General features: G+C 45.4%; 1 protein-coding gene across 1 annotated transcript in view; it reads right to left on the bottom strand.

Moving 5' to 3' along the window:
• Positions 1–8,718: 8,718 nt before the first annotated feature.
• Positions 8,719–15,879, bottom strand: part of LOC308344382 (HLA class II histocompatibility antigen, DO alpha chain) — a 38,618-nt gene continuing 31,457 nt past the window's right edge. Inside the window, exons 5-9 of the mRNA XM_080805938.1 lie at positions 13,289–13,380; positions 11,832–12,080; positions 11,098–11,379; positions 10,874–11,009; positions 8,719–10,636 (exon numbers count right to left, since the gene is read on the bottom strand). Of these exons, the coding sequence (XP_080662064.1) occupies positions 10,633–10,636; positions 10,874–11,009; positions 11,098–11,379; positions 11,832–12,080; positions 13,289–13,380 (763 nt within the window). The 3' untranslated portion in view covers positions 8,719–10,632. The remainder of the gene's footprint in view (positions 10,637–10,873; positions 11,010–11,097; positions 11,380–11,831; positions 12,081–13,288; positions 13,381–15,879) is intronic.

Below are 15,879 nucleotides of genomic sequence, written 5' to 3'. Positions count from 1 at the left end.
TGCGGGGCTCCATCCTGGGACCCTGGGATCATGACCTGGGCCAAAGGCAGATGCATAACCAACTGAGCCATCCAGGCACCCCTATTTCTTTATTTTAGAGAGAGAGTGTGAACACGGAAGCTGAGTAAGGGGCAGAAGAAGAGGGAGAGAGAGAATCCTCAAGCAGACACTCCACTGAGCATGGAGACTGACTTGGGGCCCAATCCCAGTACCCTCTGATCATGACCCTAGCCAAAACCAAGAATCAGCTGCCTAACTGACTAAGACACCCAGGCCCTCCTAAAATATATTTTAGAAGAAAAATATTACTTATATTTATTTATTTTTAATTCCATTATTAGCATTCTTCGGAATTCCAACTTGAGTTTCATGGAACAGTTTAAGAAATGCCAGGTGAGGATGTGGAGAAAGGGGAACCCTCCTGCGCTGTTGGTGGGAATGCAAGCTCGTGCAGCCACTCTGGGAAACAGCATGGAGGCTCCTCAGAAAGTTGAAAATAGAGCTACCCTGTGACCCAGCAATCACACTACTGGGTATTTACCCTAAAGATACAAATGTAGTGATCTGAAGGGGCACCTGCACCCGAATGTTTATAGCAGCAATGCCCACAATAGCCAAACTATGGAAAGAACCTAGATGTCCATCAATAGATGAATGGATAAAGAAGATGTGGTATATATACAATGGAATACTATGCAGCCATCAAAAGAAACGAAATCTTGCCATTTGCCATGACATGGATGGAACTAAAGGGTATTAGGCTGAGCGAAATAAGTCAATCAGAGAGGGACAATTGTCCTATGATCTCTCAGATATGAGGAATTTAAGAGGCAGGGCGGGGGGTTGTGGGAAGTGGGGAAGGAAAAAATGAAACAAGATGGGATCAGGAGGGAGACAAACCATAAGACTCTTAATCTCAAGAAACAAACTGAGGGTTACTGGGTGGGGGGGGTAGAAGAGGTGGCTGGGTGATGGACATTGGGGAGGGTATGTGCTATGGTGAGTGCTGTGAAGTGTGTAAGCCTGATGATTCACAGACCTGTACCCAAGGCTAATAATACATTATATGCTAATTTTTATAAAAAGAAAGAAAGAAATTCCAGGTGGACTTCATGCTGAGTGTGCAGACTAATGGATTTGACAATTATAAGGTGTTCAGACTAGTTCTTGGCACATTGTCAGTGCCCAATAAATGAAAGATAATAATCATAATAAAAGTAACAATGTTAATAAAAGCATAAAAAATTTAATTACAGGCTAGCTTCCATTAGCTCCTGAGTAGTGATGGTACAGGAGAAGGAATTTGGGCTCCAGCGTCACACAGACCTTCCCAGCCACCTTCTAGATGTCGGATGTTGGGGCAAGTTGTATAATTCCAACCCCAGTTTCCTCCTCTGTAAAATAGGTATAATTATTCTAACCTTGCAAATTGATTATAAGAAAAGAATAATACATGGTGGCAGAATGCTGCTTTTCTTTTCTTTTTTTCTTCCTCTGTACTTAGGTCTGTGATATAAGGCAATGGCAAGTGTCACCTCCAAGACCTTCCCTCTTCCAGCTCTGAATTTCCCAAAGCCTGAAGCATGCTTGCCATTATGGCAGGTGTCCCAGACATGATGCTAGGGAGAAAGAAAGGGAGGACTGTCTTTGAGAGGCAGTAAGGCAAGGCAGAGAAGGGAGATTCTTCCAAACTTTGGGAGGCATTATGGTTGGCGGGTTCCTAAGAGAGCCCTGTTCCCTTGCAGCACCCAAAGCAGGTAGGCAAGCCTCTGGGGAAAAGGAAGTGTGTCCATGTAGTGCATTTGTGCAGTCCTCCTCCCAAGCACTGGGGCTCATCCTCACCCAAAATTCCCCTGCCTGCCTGATGCAGAACAGCAAAGCTGCCACCCCAAAAGGACTACACAGGGTAAGAACCAGGCATCCTAGAGGTAGCCAGTCTGGACAGATGTAGGAAGACAGAAGGGGCTTATCTAATGCCCTAGCACTATGTCAGTGCCTTTGAAAAACCATAAAAGAGGGAAACTCAAATCATGACTGAGGTTGAATTTACCACCAGTTTCTGTGGAGGAGAAGTTTGGTTTTGAGTCCAATTTAAGACTTTTTTTTTAAATTTACTACTTCTTCCATTTTCTGCACTATTTTCTAGTTTTTGTGGACCAAGATTCAAATCTACTATATATGAAAAGCATTTACCACAAGTTATATTATATTCAGTAAATGGTAGCACTGTTTTTAAAACCAGCTGCAGAACAGTGAGAACAGGCCAAATCTACAGCAAATAAAGTGGAATTCAGTAGAATTCTACAGATGTTTGGGGCACCTGGGTGGCTCAGTCTGTTTAAAGTCTGCCTTCAGCTCAGGTCATGATCCCAGGGTCCCGGGATGGAGCCCTGCATCAGGCTCCCTGCTCAGCAGAGAGTTTGCTTCTCTCTCTCTGCCTGCCGCTCCCCCTGCTTGTGCTTTCTTTCTCTCTAATAAAGAAATAAAATCTTAAAAAAAAAAAAAAAGAATTCCACAGATGTTTTAATGCCTAGTATGTTCCAGATAATAGGACAGGTGTTGGAAAGATGAGACAAAGCCTTGCCTTGTGGTAGAGAAGCAACAAAGGAAGACACACACACACACACACACACCCATGCACAGACACACACACAGCTAAATGTCATAGGTCCTAGTGAGAGAATGGGCAAAATATTGTGGCCTGGGATTAGGAAGGCTTCTCAGAAGTGGCATTTAATTTGGACTCAGGGGAGGACAGGTAAAATTTTGACTTGTTGTCAGAGAAATGCAGGTCCAGCACAGAGAATAGTAGTAAAGACAGGGAAGTGTAAACATATCTTGAGAGTTTTGTGTGACTTAGCATCAGCTGTTTTCAGGAAAGCTACTAGAAATAAGGTTAAAAATGTAGATGGGGGACAATTTGAGAAGGATCTTCTTCACCCTGCTGATAATAGAGCACGCATAGGAATTTAAAGCTGGAGGAAGAAAAAAAAGAAAATATTCTAAAAGCTTCAGGAGAAAAAACAACAGATCACACACAAATTTCTGGACTCCGAATATCTTTTGGCTTCTCAATAAAACACTAGAAGCTAAAAGGGGAAATGACCTCAAAATTCTGATAGAAATTATTTTGAATCTTGAATTGTATGCCCAACTGCTCTCATTCAAGTTTAAGAGTAGAAAAAATGCATTTTCTCAAATGAAAAGCATAAAAATTTGCCTCGTATGCACTCTTTCTCAGGAAGCTAAATGAGAATGTGTCTCCCTAAAATAAGGCATTAGACCACAAAAGGGTGATTACTGGATTTAAGAAACAGAAGCTGCCACACAGAGGACAGGTAAATCCTGACAAGGGCCGTGAGGGGTGATCCCAGGATGACATCTGTGTCGCTGAGGGCAATGAGTGAAGAAGACAGAAGGTGGTGGGAGAGTTTTATGACAATAAAATGGGCTGATTGTATTGTAAGGAAATTTGTGCTTCAGTAATAAGCACAAACACAGCCAAGCAAGAGAAAACAGGACCATTATTTACTCCAGGGAAAACAAAAGTCGTCTAGGGAAGGAAGAGCGTGGCTCACTCTATGGTTTGGCTCTGAATGGCTTTCACGTGGTCAAGATAATATAAACACTGAACATCCACGAGTCAGAGCGACAATAAAACTGTATTAAAGGCTACGGCCACGGGAAGAGGGCATGCGTGTAATATGAGGATGAAAATCCTCGTCTTCCTCGGTGGGAGGTAAAGAGAGAAAGCCTAAAGCTGAAAAATCGAGATGGAGCGACACAAACATGTTATTTCGAGACAGGAGCTAATACCAAGAGAATTGGTTCAAAACAGTTGAAAGTTAGCACCTCTTGGTGGGGGAGGGGGCAGGACATGGTAGGAGAGGCCGCTGGAGACTGGATGTTTCGGGAGATCTCAGAGAACTATTTAACTGTTCAAACTATGTGCATGATTAACCGGCCAGGCGCCTCCGCGCAGCTGGTCGACCCGAACTCCAGGGGAGCAGGTGGGCAGCGGCCCTGGCCCTGGACCCTCCAGCGGACCCAGCGGGACAGCAGCGGCTCTAAAGCCCGCACAGGCACATGGAGGCCAGCCGGAGGAGTTAGTATGAATGAAGCACAGAAGCAGACAGCGCCAAACAGCCGGCGGTAGGCGGTTCGCCTTTACGAGTGGGGCCGCATTTCCTTCTCCTACCGGCTGACTTGGCAGAAATCAGTCGAATTCAGTATAAAACGGAATACAGTGAACGTATTAATCAGCAAACCAGGGTCACAGAAAAATTAAAGGTAGCGCCACCAAATGCTGACCTGGAACAAGGATTCCGAGGAGTCCCACACGCTAGTGTCATCATGCTGGTTCCGGAGAGGGCCGGGCCGTTGCAGAAGGAAGTAACGAAGACACTCCACGTCCAAGACCTGAGTCCGTCAACTCCCTTTAAACCTCTGGCACCGGGGCGCCTGGGTGGCTCAGTCGGTTGAGCGGCTCCCATCCGCTCAGTTCATGATCTTGGGGTCCTGGGATCGAGCCTGCGTGGGACTCCCTGCTCGGCGGGGGTTCTGCTTCTCCCTCTCCCTCTCCTCCAGCCTGTGCTCTCTCTCTCTCGCTCTCTCTCTCGCTCACTCTCTCTCAGAGAAATAAGTAAAATCTTTAAAGAAAAAAAAAAGCCCTTTGGCACCAAAAACGCCACCTTATATACTGACACCAAGTGAAAGACCACTAGATTTTCAGGATTTAGAAAGATCTCCCCCAACCCATTTAAAATGAAGAAATCTGCGCACTTGGCGGCCCAAAGAGGGAGCGTTCTGTGACTGAGAAAATGCTGTTCTCCAAAATGGACCGCTGGTCAGGGCTGACCCCCTGCATGGCCTGTCACAGAGAGATATAGCCATTGTGGGAACCTCAGAGGACGGGATGCTTGGACATGCAGCTTTGTGAAGACAACGGATAATCAAACTAACTAGACCTCTACAGCTTCTAGAAGAGGAGAAAAAAGAACATGTTCCATGACTGTCGGGGTCTGGCTGCTTAGCACTGGCCCTGGTTTCACCACTAGATGTAAGCTCGGCTTTCAGAAATATGGTCTCAACAGCTGGAGATAGGAAGAATGTGCAAGAAATAAATAAATAAACAAACTAGGGGTATGACATGACTTTGTTAAAAATTAAAATTATTCCATATCATCTGAGGAAAACGAAAGCATTCGTTCAAAAAGATATGTGCACCCCCATGTTCACTGAGCGCTGTTGATAATGGCAAAGTTAGGGGAATCACCCGAGTGTCTGTTGATGGGTGAATGGAGCGAGAAACTGTGGTACATATGAAATGGAATATTACTTAGCTGTAAAAAAAGATTGAAATCTTGCCATTTGCGACACTACAGACGGATCTCTGGGGTATTATGTGAAGTGTCATAAGTCAGAGAAAGACGAACACCATACGACTTCATTTATACTGGAATCTAAAAAAACAAAACCCTACACATTCATAAATACAGGGGACAGATTGGAGGTTGTCGGGAGGAGGTGAGTAGGGGAGAAATGAGTGAAGGGGGTCAAAAGGCAAAAAGAAAGAAAAAGAATAGTAAGCAGATGAACAAAACTGCAGCCCCGTGAAAGGGAAGGAACAAAGTTCTGGGTAAAGCAGCATTACTAAACTCTCCTTCTGTGAGCTCAGGAGTCTATTCTGCACTTGGGATAATCGTGCTTCTTTCTTACTGAATCATTCATTCCTCAGAGCTCTGCCTGTCGGTCTTCATTAATAATATCATGGTTTTGGGGCACCTGGGTGGCTCAGTGGGTTAAAGCCTCTGCCTTCGGCTCGGGTCATGATCCCAGGGTCCTGGGTTCGAGCCCCGCATCCGGCTCTCTGCTCAGTGGGGAGCCTGCTTCCTCCTCTCTCTGCCTGCCTCTCTGCCTGCTTGTGATCTCTGTCTGTCAAAGAAATAAATAAAATCTTAAAAAAAATATATCATGGTTTCCCTGTCACCTCCTAAAGTAGGACTCCAGCCCTCTCCTTCAGGCACTCTCTATGAGATCTCTCATTCTGTTTAATTTTCCTCATAGGACTCCTCACAAAGTGCAGGCCTCATATTTCTCATTAAACATGACTTTTTTTTAAAAAAGTTTTTATCCATTTATTTGACACAGAGAGACAGAGAGAGAGATCACAGGCAGAGAGGCAGGCGGGGGTGGGGAGGGAAGCCGGCTCCCCACTGAGCAGAGAGCCCGATGCGGGGCTCGATCCCAGGACCCTGGGATCATGACCTGAGCCGAAGGCAGAGGCTTAACCCACTGAGCTACCCAGGCACCCCTAAATATGCTTTTTGTTGGTGGTTTGTATGTTTACCTCACTAAGGATAACCTTTTGGAGGTAGAGGCTATGTCTGGCCTTTTCACTCCTCCTGCCCCAACCCCCCACCAAAAGCATTTACAAGAGGTGCTCACTGAGTATCTGATTGGACAGACTGATGCATAAATGAGTCAAAGGAGTAGCAAGTCACTTGACTACAATGGACCTGTTTCATTAAACATAAATTAGACTTTTGAGTATTTTTTCAAGCTTCCTTTGGATCAGTACATGGACATTCTTAATATTAGGAATTCAAACTGAATAGTTGCATTCAGCTCTTAGTTTTCTGAAAATTCTGGATGTCCATATCTGCTCTGCTTCCTCCTGGTTCATGCAGTGGGTCATTCATTGATCTGCATTAAACCTGTTAAAACACAAAGGGCATGGCCTTTGGAGTCAGACTTGAAATCTATTCTCTGCTTTGGCACTCACAGTCATGCTGCTTTGAACAAGTAACTGAATTTGTTCAAGCCTCAGTTTCCTCTTATTTAAAAATGGAATGATATTAGTATCTACCAAATGGGATTACTTGGGGTTAGAAGGTGCAATGTGTGTGTACTCTATGATACACAGCGTGAACAGGGTGTTGTGTGGGGAGAAAGAGAGAAAGAAAGGATCAGCAAAAGGGATTTGGAGACCGTCCATGCAGAATACTCTTTCAGAGAGAATGACTGGGAGGAACTTGCAGGGGTGGGGATGCTGGGTTATAGGACAAAGAGGAAATTTGATGTTCTTGATATATAAGAGATATGATATGCTCATCATTTGTAGAGGGAACTCTGCAAAGAGGGAGAGTTTGAAAATGCAGAAGAGGAGGTACCTATTGAAAATCTATTCTAAAAGACACAGAAAGAGATCAGATCAAGAATATAGCATTCTTCACAGAACTGGAACAAACAGTCCTAAAATTTGTAAGGAACCACAAATGACCCCTAATAGGCAAAGCATTCCTGAAAAAGAAAAACAAAACTGGAGGCATCATGATTCCAGACTTCAAGCTGTATTACAAAGCTGTAATCATCAGGATGCCTGGGTGGCTCAGTCATTAAGTGTCTGCCTTGGGCTCAGGTCATGATCCCAGGGTCCTGGGATTGAGCACCCCCCCCCCCGCATTGGGCTCCCTGCCCTGCTCAGCAGGAGGCCTGCTTCTCCCTCTCCCACTCCTCCTGTTTGTGTTCCCTCTCTCGCTATGTCTCTCTCTGTCAAATAAATAAGTAAAATCTTTTTTAAAAAGCTGTATTCATTAAGACAGTATGGTACTGGCAAAAAACAGACACATAGATCAATGGAACAGAATAGAGACCCCAGAAACAGACCTTCAACTCTACGGTCAACTAATTTTCAACAAAGCAGGAAAGAAAATCCAACGGAAAAAATACAGTCTCTTCAACAAATGGTGTTGGAAAAAGTGGACAGCAACATGTGGAAGAATGAAACTGGGCCACTTTCTTACACCACACACAAAAATAGACTCAAAATGGATGAAAAACCTACATGTGAGACAGGAAACCATCAAAATCCTAGAGGAGAACACAGGCAGCAACAACTTCTTTGACCTCAGCCACAGCAACTTATTAGACAAGTCACAGGAGGCAAGGGAGACAAAAGCAAAAATGAACTCTTGGGACTTCATCAAGATAAAAATCTTCTACACAGCAAAGGAAACAATTGACGAAACTGAAAGACAACACTCAAAATGGGAGAAGATATTTGCAAACGACATATCTGATAAAGGGCTAGTATCCAAAATCTGTAGAGAATTTACCAAACTCAACACCCAAAAAATAAATAATCCAGTTAAGAAATGGACAGAAGACATGAATAGACACTTTTCCAAAGAAGACATCCAGATGACTGACACATGAAGATACTCAACATCACTGAACATCAGGGAAATACAAATCAAAACTGTATGAGATACCACCTCACACCTGTCAGAATGGCTAAAATTAACAACATAAGGCAGACACTTAACAAGCTGAGCCACCCAGGTGCCCCCATAAGTGACTGGGAACAAACTGAGGGTTGATGGACGGAGGTATGTGGGCTATGGGCTAGATGGGTGATGGGTATTAAGGAGGGCACTTACGATGAAACTTGGTGTCGTATGTAAGTGGCGAATCACTGAATTCTACTCCAGAAACCAACATGGCATTGTATGTTAACTAACGAAATTTAAATAAAATTTAGAAAAGAAAAAAGAATATAGGAGAACAATTTTTTTAACGGGAGACTGTTTACTTGAAACTAGAAGAAAATGTGATTTTGAAGGCAAACACATAAACGTAAAAGATTTGGAATTGTTCGTAGAAGTTTCAGTGACTTCTGTGTAATATATGCATAGTGGAAAAAAACGCACTTCTGATCAAAGGAAACACTTTTAATGACCTTATTAAACACAGGACAGAGATCAGAGAAGCATCTTTTCCAAGGATGATGAAGTTAACTTTTAAGCAAAAGATCAGCAGTGATCGGGGCATGTTGAGGACAAACATATCTTTAGGTATCTTCTGAGAACCAACCCATTCTTCTTTCTCTGAGCATGATCTAACCCCTCTCCTCAGAGGGGTTTGTACTATGGATCTTGTGCCCCTGGTCATGGTATATCGGACTGGGATGGACACCTGCCCCAAGTTTGGGCATTCATTTGTTTTTCCAAGAATTTAAAATTGTGACTGGGAGATGGTGTCGATGGGTGGGTAGAGCTGAGATGATGTACAATCTTAACAGCTGCAGGTGGATATGTTGCTGAAAAGGAGAGTCCTCAGAGCCAGAATAATATGGCTAATGCAGCTAACATGCAGAGGGACAACACAGGCCATGTAGCCCAGAGAGAGAGCAAGAAAAGCTGCTCTAGATTCTGCTGGCTTTTCAGTTCTGAATTCTGTTCCCTGCAAACCTTGGCTAAAACCCATCCCTGGGTTCAGGACACCACTCCTGCGTCTTTATTGTAAATATCCTCTTCTTATATCTGTGATCGTTTTAAGAGGGTTTTGTTACTGGCAAACAAAAGCCTTGAGTAAGATGATACTCCCCCACTTCCATCAGGGTCTTCTTCTGGCCATTCTTTGAACTTACTCTCTTTTGGGAAATCCAGTGTCTTCATGATCTCTTGCTTTCTTTCTTCTCTAGGACCAAATGCTCACAATGCCAAACCCCATCTTGTCCCTGCTTACTTGTATCTTCCTCTATGCCTGAAAAGATCGGTTCTTCAAAAAGCTTTCCTGGACCAATCTGACCTTAGGGATTCCCCCTCTTCCAATAGCATCAGGGTACGTCAGTGTGTCCCAGTTATCAGACCACAGTCTAAGTCCAGGGTGGCTGCATCAGCATCATCTAGAGCCTGTTAAAAATTGCAGACTGCTACCACTCTCTCCAACCCCCAAGATTCTAATTCGGTAGATCTGGGTGAAGCCTACACTTTTTAAAAGGCTCCCCAGTGATTCTCATGTACATTTCATTTTTGAAAACTGCTAAGAGATATCCACCTGAACTCTCTTTAAACATGTGACCAAGTCTTCCACTGCTATGACTGACCCCAGGTTAAGGAAGTAACCATTGTATCCAAGCCTTGGACCTCTCTTTGCCATGCCTGGGACTCTAGGGGTTGCAGGAAAAGGAGATGACATCATAGATCATGGCCATTTACCTATGGCCTCTTCATTATGGCGTTAACATAGACAAAAGTACAATTCTTGTGAACCTTTCCTCTCCTGAAAACTCCTTTGGGGGTAAATCTAAATTCAGAAGGTAAATTTCATGAAGTGTTTGTGAAATGGCCCGTTCACAACTAACACACCATGAATTATTCAAGTGGAACAAGACATGGCTGAACTGGCCTGAGGATGGCTGCCAATCCCCAGTATGAAATAATACTGTTTGATGGTCATCACCTGAAACCCCCCCTTCTAGGTTCCTAGCACCCCTCACACCCTGGGAGAATTGGCCAAGACCTGGCAGGAAGGATACAGTACAAACACCAATAAAAAATTTACTGCTGCTAGCCAGAGCTTTGGGTAGAGCAAGAAAAGAGTGTGTTTGTGTGTGTGCGCGTGTGCATGCCCTGGGGTTGGGAAGGGGAGCTAGTTGCTGCCCCACAAATCCTGTGATGAGTACCAGGTCTAAGAGAGAAGACCCATGGCACAGGGTTTGATCCCATCCAAAGTCAGCGCCGTAGGGATATACTTAGTAGGCAGAAGCACTGAGTATGCAAGGGCTGTCAGAAACTTGCAAGGAATCCATAGAGCATCTCCCACAATCTTTCGTTCTCGGAAGGTTCATTACCTAAAGTGGTAAAAAGCATATGAACAAGGTTGTTCGAGCTCACAATACTGGGATCCTATCTCTGATCGCCCACCTTCCCAAAACCTCACCCCCTCATCACCTCTGCTCTTCTATTCTCTCTGTTACTTGTCTATGTTACCCTTCCCTGACCCCAGTGCTCCCCAAGGAATGATCCTCCACCCCACCCTGTTCAGAGCCGCCCACTCTCCTGCCCCCAGAAGCCCGGGGCCTCTGTACCTGTGGGCTCTGGACAAGCACGTGCCTCTGAGGATGAGGAAGGTGCCCACAAGGAAGCCCAGCAGGCCGAGAGCCAGGCCGAGGGCGCAGATCAGAGTCTCAGTGGTGTCTGGCCCTGGGATAGGCACCTGGGGCTCTTGGGGGAGAAAGGAAGGGTCGGTGAAAGGATTCCAGAGTAAAGGATACATGGGTCTGTGGGGAGCGAGCTGGGGAGGGGCTCCTACCCCAGTGTTTCAGAAGTGGTTCATCCAGGCCCCAGTGCTCCACCTTGCAGTCATACATGTCGTCTGCAGAGGGCACGAAGGTCAGGTAGCAGAACTTGCGGAACAGATGGTCGGGCTGGGAATAGAAGCTGGTCTGGGCCACCCCCTCGCTGATTATTTGACCGTTGCGCAGCCAGGTGATATTGATCACAGGAGGGAAGATGTTGTCCACCATGCAGATGAGGACGTTGGGCTGCCCCAGCTCCACTCGGAACCTGGGGAGTACCGTCACCCTCGGAGGCACTAGGAAGAATGAGGCCCTGAATCCCAAAGGCTCAGACCTGCAGCTGCGCCTGATTAGGACTGGGATTGAGGGACGTTTCCTCCTATTTAGGCATTTGCAGGCAGGGGATGCTCTGGGACGTAACAGCTGGGGTGGGGGTGGGGGGCAGAGGGAGAAGAGGCTGAGGAGGGCCATGGGGACACCAGGGACTCCTATGTCTGACAGGTCCCTAAGGGTGTGTCCAGGTGGAAGTGTCGGTCCTCAAGAGGGAAGAGGAGGAAGAAGGTGCTGAAAGGGTCTGGGAAGTTCTAGAGCCTCCTGGAAAAGAAAGGGGCTGAGTACAACAGTCACAGAGGCTGAGAGAGGGGTGTGCCAGAGTAGATGGGGGCCTGTGAGGTGGGAAGAAGCTTCTCTGGACCTCCCCTGCCTAACACAGGGGAGGGGAGGGCGCGAGGAGAGGAAAGGCAGATACCGTTGGTGGCTCTGGTGCGGTTGGAGCGTTCCACCAAGACATCCAGATGGGCTTTGATCACCGCGATGCTGGCCAGCCCGTTCTGTAGGTCAAAGTGGGCCAAGTTGCCAAACTCAGGCAAACGCCACACGGCCTCCTTCTTCTTCAGCTCCACAGAGAATAGCTGTTCCCCATCAAATTCATAAGCAAACTGACCTGAGGCACCGTAAGACTGGTAGAAGGCTGGTCCATAGGAGCCCATGTGATCAGCTGAATCCAGTGAGTTCAGGGTCAGAGACAGAAAAGAAAATGTATCAGTCTCACTGAGAGCATGCGATATGTTGAATCTCTGAGCCTATGCCCCAGGCTGGGTTCTCTGTGGGGACAGAACTGACTTGTTGAGCTGGTTCTTGGACGGTGGAAAGGTTGTTGGGCGGTAGAAGGGAGAGGACAGAGGGAAACAGGCCCAGGCCCAACACAATGACAGGAACAGAGACATGAGTGCGGTGTGGCATACCAGGTCGGGAAGAAGAGAGGCCACCTGGAATCATGCTTGGGATCCCCAAAGTTGAATGTTAGCCATGGTCGTAAGCTCTAGTTGTCCTATGAGGTCCTGTGTGTGAGATGAGCGGTGGGGGGAGCGGGGGGGGGGGGATGAGGGAAGATGATTAAGGATGGGAGCATAATGGAGCCTGGGGCACAGAGACACAGTGTGGGTAGGCGTGAGGGGAGAAGAGATGATGGCTGACAGAAGTAAGAATTAAGATCTGTGACGGAGACCAACCAGATAGGAAAAGGCAGCCTGAGGTATGACAGAGAGCACTGGAAAAGGAGCCTAAAGTTCAAGTCAGGTTTATGCCCCAACTCTTTCACCTCAGATTATGCTCAAACATGTCTCTTTCCATAACTGAGGCTCAGTTTTTGTTGGAAATTTGGGTTAGATTTTAACTGGTAAGGGACCTTTAGAATTCTATGAAATTGTATGTTCAACAGCCATTAAGGGACTACTATGTGGCCAGCACAATGCTAGGCCCCAGGGAAATACAGATGACCCGGCTGTAGGTCCCTCACATAAGGAGCTCATGTCTAGAGCAGGAAAAGGCAGATAAACAGTGAACTATCCACATGGTGATAAATACTGCAATAAAACTGGATTTAAATGGGCACACTCTAAGCCAGGAAGTGTCAGAGAAATCGCTGTGCTGGGCAGCAGTAGAATGGAGGTCTGGGTCTCATGAGGAAGGAAGGAGCTGGGGAGGCACCTGAACCTAGAAAAGTTTGAACCTGCAGCTGGCATGGCTGGACTGGGCTGACCTGTATATTTTAGGTCTGCAATGGACATGATAGACGTGAGAGAGATTGGGGTTCTCTTGGTAAAGGAAGTTGCCCATAAACCAGAGAAGAACGATTTGTGTTCTATACCGTCTCTCATGTAACCCTAAATCTCCTCTCCTCACCCAATCCCTCCCAGCACTCACCCTTGATGGCCCCAGTTTCCTGGGGGCTCAGGAGGCTCATCAAGGTGTAGAGTCCCAGGACTAGCTCCCCACTGAGGACCATTGCCCTGGTCCTTTAACTAAGTAATTCTCGGTGTGGGGCCGGTGGAGGAGGTAAACAGAAAGAGGAAGGAAACAGATTCTAGGATGGGGAAGACCCCTGCTATATTCAGCCAATCAGAGACATTCTCTGAGTTCCTGCAGCTGTTGCTGGGTAAAGAAGTAAGGAGCCTAGGTGGAAGGTGAAAGAATGAGCTGGACCCTCATTGCACCACGGAAGCCTGGCCCACAGGAGAGTCAAGAGGAGGTTTCTGTTTGGGAGGTGGCAGGGGCTTAAATCAGCCGTTACTACAAACTCCAAGAAGAGGCCCCCTGAAGGGAGAGAAAAGGCCATCGGAGAACCACACAACCGAGCTCAAACAAAACCTCTATCTTGGTCTGGAGTGTAGAGAATCCCAGTCTCCCTCTAAGTTTCTGCAGACAAATTTGGAGGCAAAAAAAATAATATAAACTGTGCTTAGAAACTTTAAAAAGGAGATCATGGATACACAGTGAATTAAAATCCTTAAAAGAAAAACCCTTTAAATCACTTTGGAAAACATTACTTTATTTCATTGTGTTAGGAAAAAATGTGTAATTGTGAGAGATGTTCAGAGTAAGGAAGAACTGTAAGGAGCCTCAGTGGACTGTTCTAAGGAGGGCAGAAGGTGTAGGATAACCTCCATTTGTCCCTCCGGGCCCCCTGGGCACCCTTCTCCATGCTGCCTATAGGCTGACCCATGTGGACAACATCTCCCTACCCTATGGTTTCTGGTTGGGTTCAGCCAATGGGAGGCAGGTACAGAATTTGGTCCAATACGAAAAATATATACAAAGCTAACCATCTCTCCAGATAAGGAAAAGTCTAACCAAATATCTGAAAGATCATGAAATAAATGATTTTCAGCTTGGAAGGGAACCAAGACATCATCTGAGTCTATGGTTCCAAATCTGGTTACACAGAAGAATCACCTGGGGAGATTCCTGGGGCACCTGGGTGGCTCAGTCCATTAAACGTCTGACTTGATTTTGACTCAGATCATGATCTCAGCGTCATGAGATCAAGCCCTGAGTCATGCTGAGCACAGAGCCTCCTTGGGATTTCTCTCCCTCTCTCTCTGCCCCTCCCCCTTCTCGCTTTCTTAAAAAATAAAATAAATTTTTAAAAAATACAGATTCCTGGGTTCCATCCTGACCTGAGTTAAAGTAGCCTTTTCAAGGGTAGAACCAGGAGACCTCGGTTAGTAGCATGCTCCCTAAGTGAGCACCATCACAGCTGAAAAGGACTATGCTTCCAGAAGAGAGTCTGCAGAAGGATCTTACGATCTTACAGATTTGGACCAGAAACCACATGCCATTTCTACCACATTCCATTGGCAAGAATTAAAAAATGATCCTGCCTGAGTACAACAGGGCTGGAAAAATGATTTTTAGCTGTGTGTTCAGGAAGATGTTCTGGTCTGGCGAGGACACAGCACTATCTTTGGCCCTCCCAGCTCTATTTATTGTGATTATTGACATATTTGGACTTGTTTCTAATATTTTATTTATTTCAATATTTCTGTTTTTCAAGTTTCCTTTCCTTCATTGTCTTTAAAAACAAAACAAAACAAAACAAAACTGTTCTCTATGCCTTACCGATCTTCTCTCTAACCAGATCAGAACTTTAGTACACTTTCAAGTTATTCATTTACTTCCTCCCTCTCTTCTTCACCAAGGTGTTGATCAACTTTAATTCTCCTCCTTTTTGGCACCTCCTGACATTTTTTTCTCTTATTGGAATACTTCTTCCAAAAATGTCTTGAGTATTTGTGTGGCAAATCTTCTGAGGCTTTGTATACCTGAGAATATTTTTGTTATAGCATCACTCTTGAATAACATTTAGTTATGTATTAATTTCCATGTTTAGGGACTCCTGGGTGGTTCTGATGGTTAAACGCTGGACTCTTGCTTTTCAGCTCAGGTCATGATCTCACGGTCCTGGGACAGCTTCACATCGGGCTCACGCTCAGCGCGGAACCTGCTTGAGATTCTCCTTTCCTCCCTGGCTGCTCCTCCCCCTACTCTCTGCCTCTGTCAAAGAAATAAATAAAATCTTTTAAAAAATAAATAAATTCGGGGCGCCTGGGTGGCTCAGTGGGTTAAAGCCTCTGCCTTCGGCTCAGGTCATGATCCCTTCCTGGGATCAAGCCCCACATTGGGCTCTCTGCTCAGCAGGGAGCCTGCTTCCCCTTCTCTCTCTGCCTGCCTCTCTGCCTACTTGTGATCTCTGTCTGTCAAATAAATAAATAAAATCTTTAAAATAAATAAATAAATAAATAAATAAATAAATTCTAAGTTGAAAGTTTTTTTTTCCTTTTCCTTTCTTTCTTTTCTTTTTCTTTTTCTTTTCTTTTCTTTCTTTCTTTTTTTTTTTTTTTACAAAACACACTTTATTTACTTGATTGAAAGCTTTAGTGGAGTTGACTTCGGTTCTGTTCACATTGACTTCTGTGAGTGGCGTTTGGGTTTTCTGTGCTTGACACCTGTTCAGT

The sequence above is a fragment of the Martes martes genome, assembly GCF_963455335.1.
Source record: "Martes martes genome assembly, chromosome: 6".
NCBI classification, from domain to species: domain Eukaryota; kingdom Metazoa; phylum Chordata; class Mammalia; order Carnivora; family Mustelidae; genus Martes; species Martes martes.
Note: the sequence above shows the minus strand (reverse complement) of the source record. Positions and strands in the feature narration are given on the sequence as shown.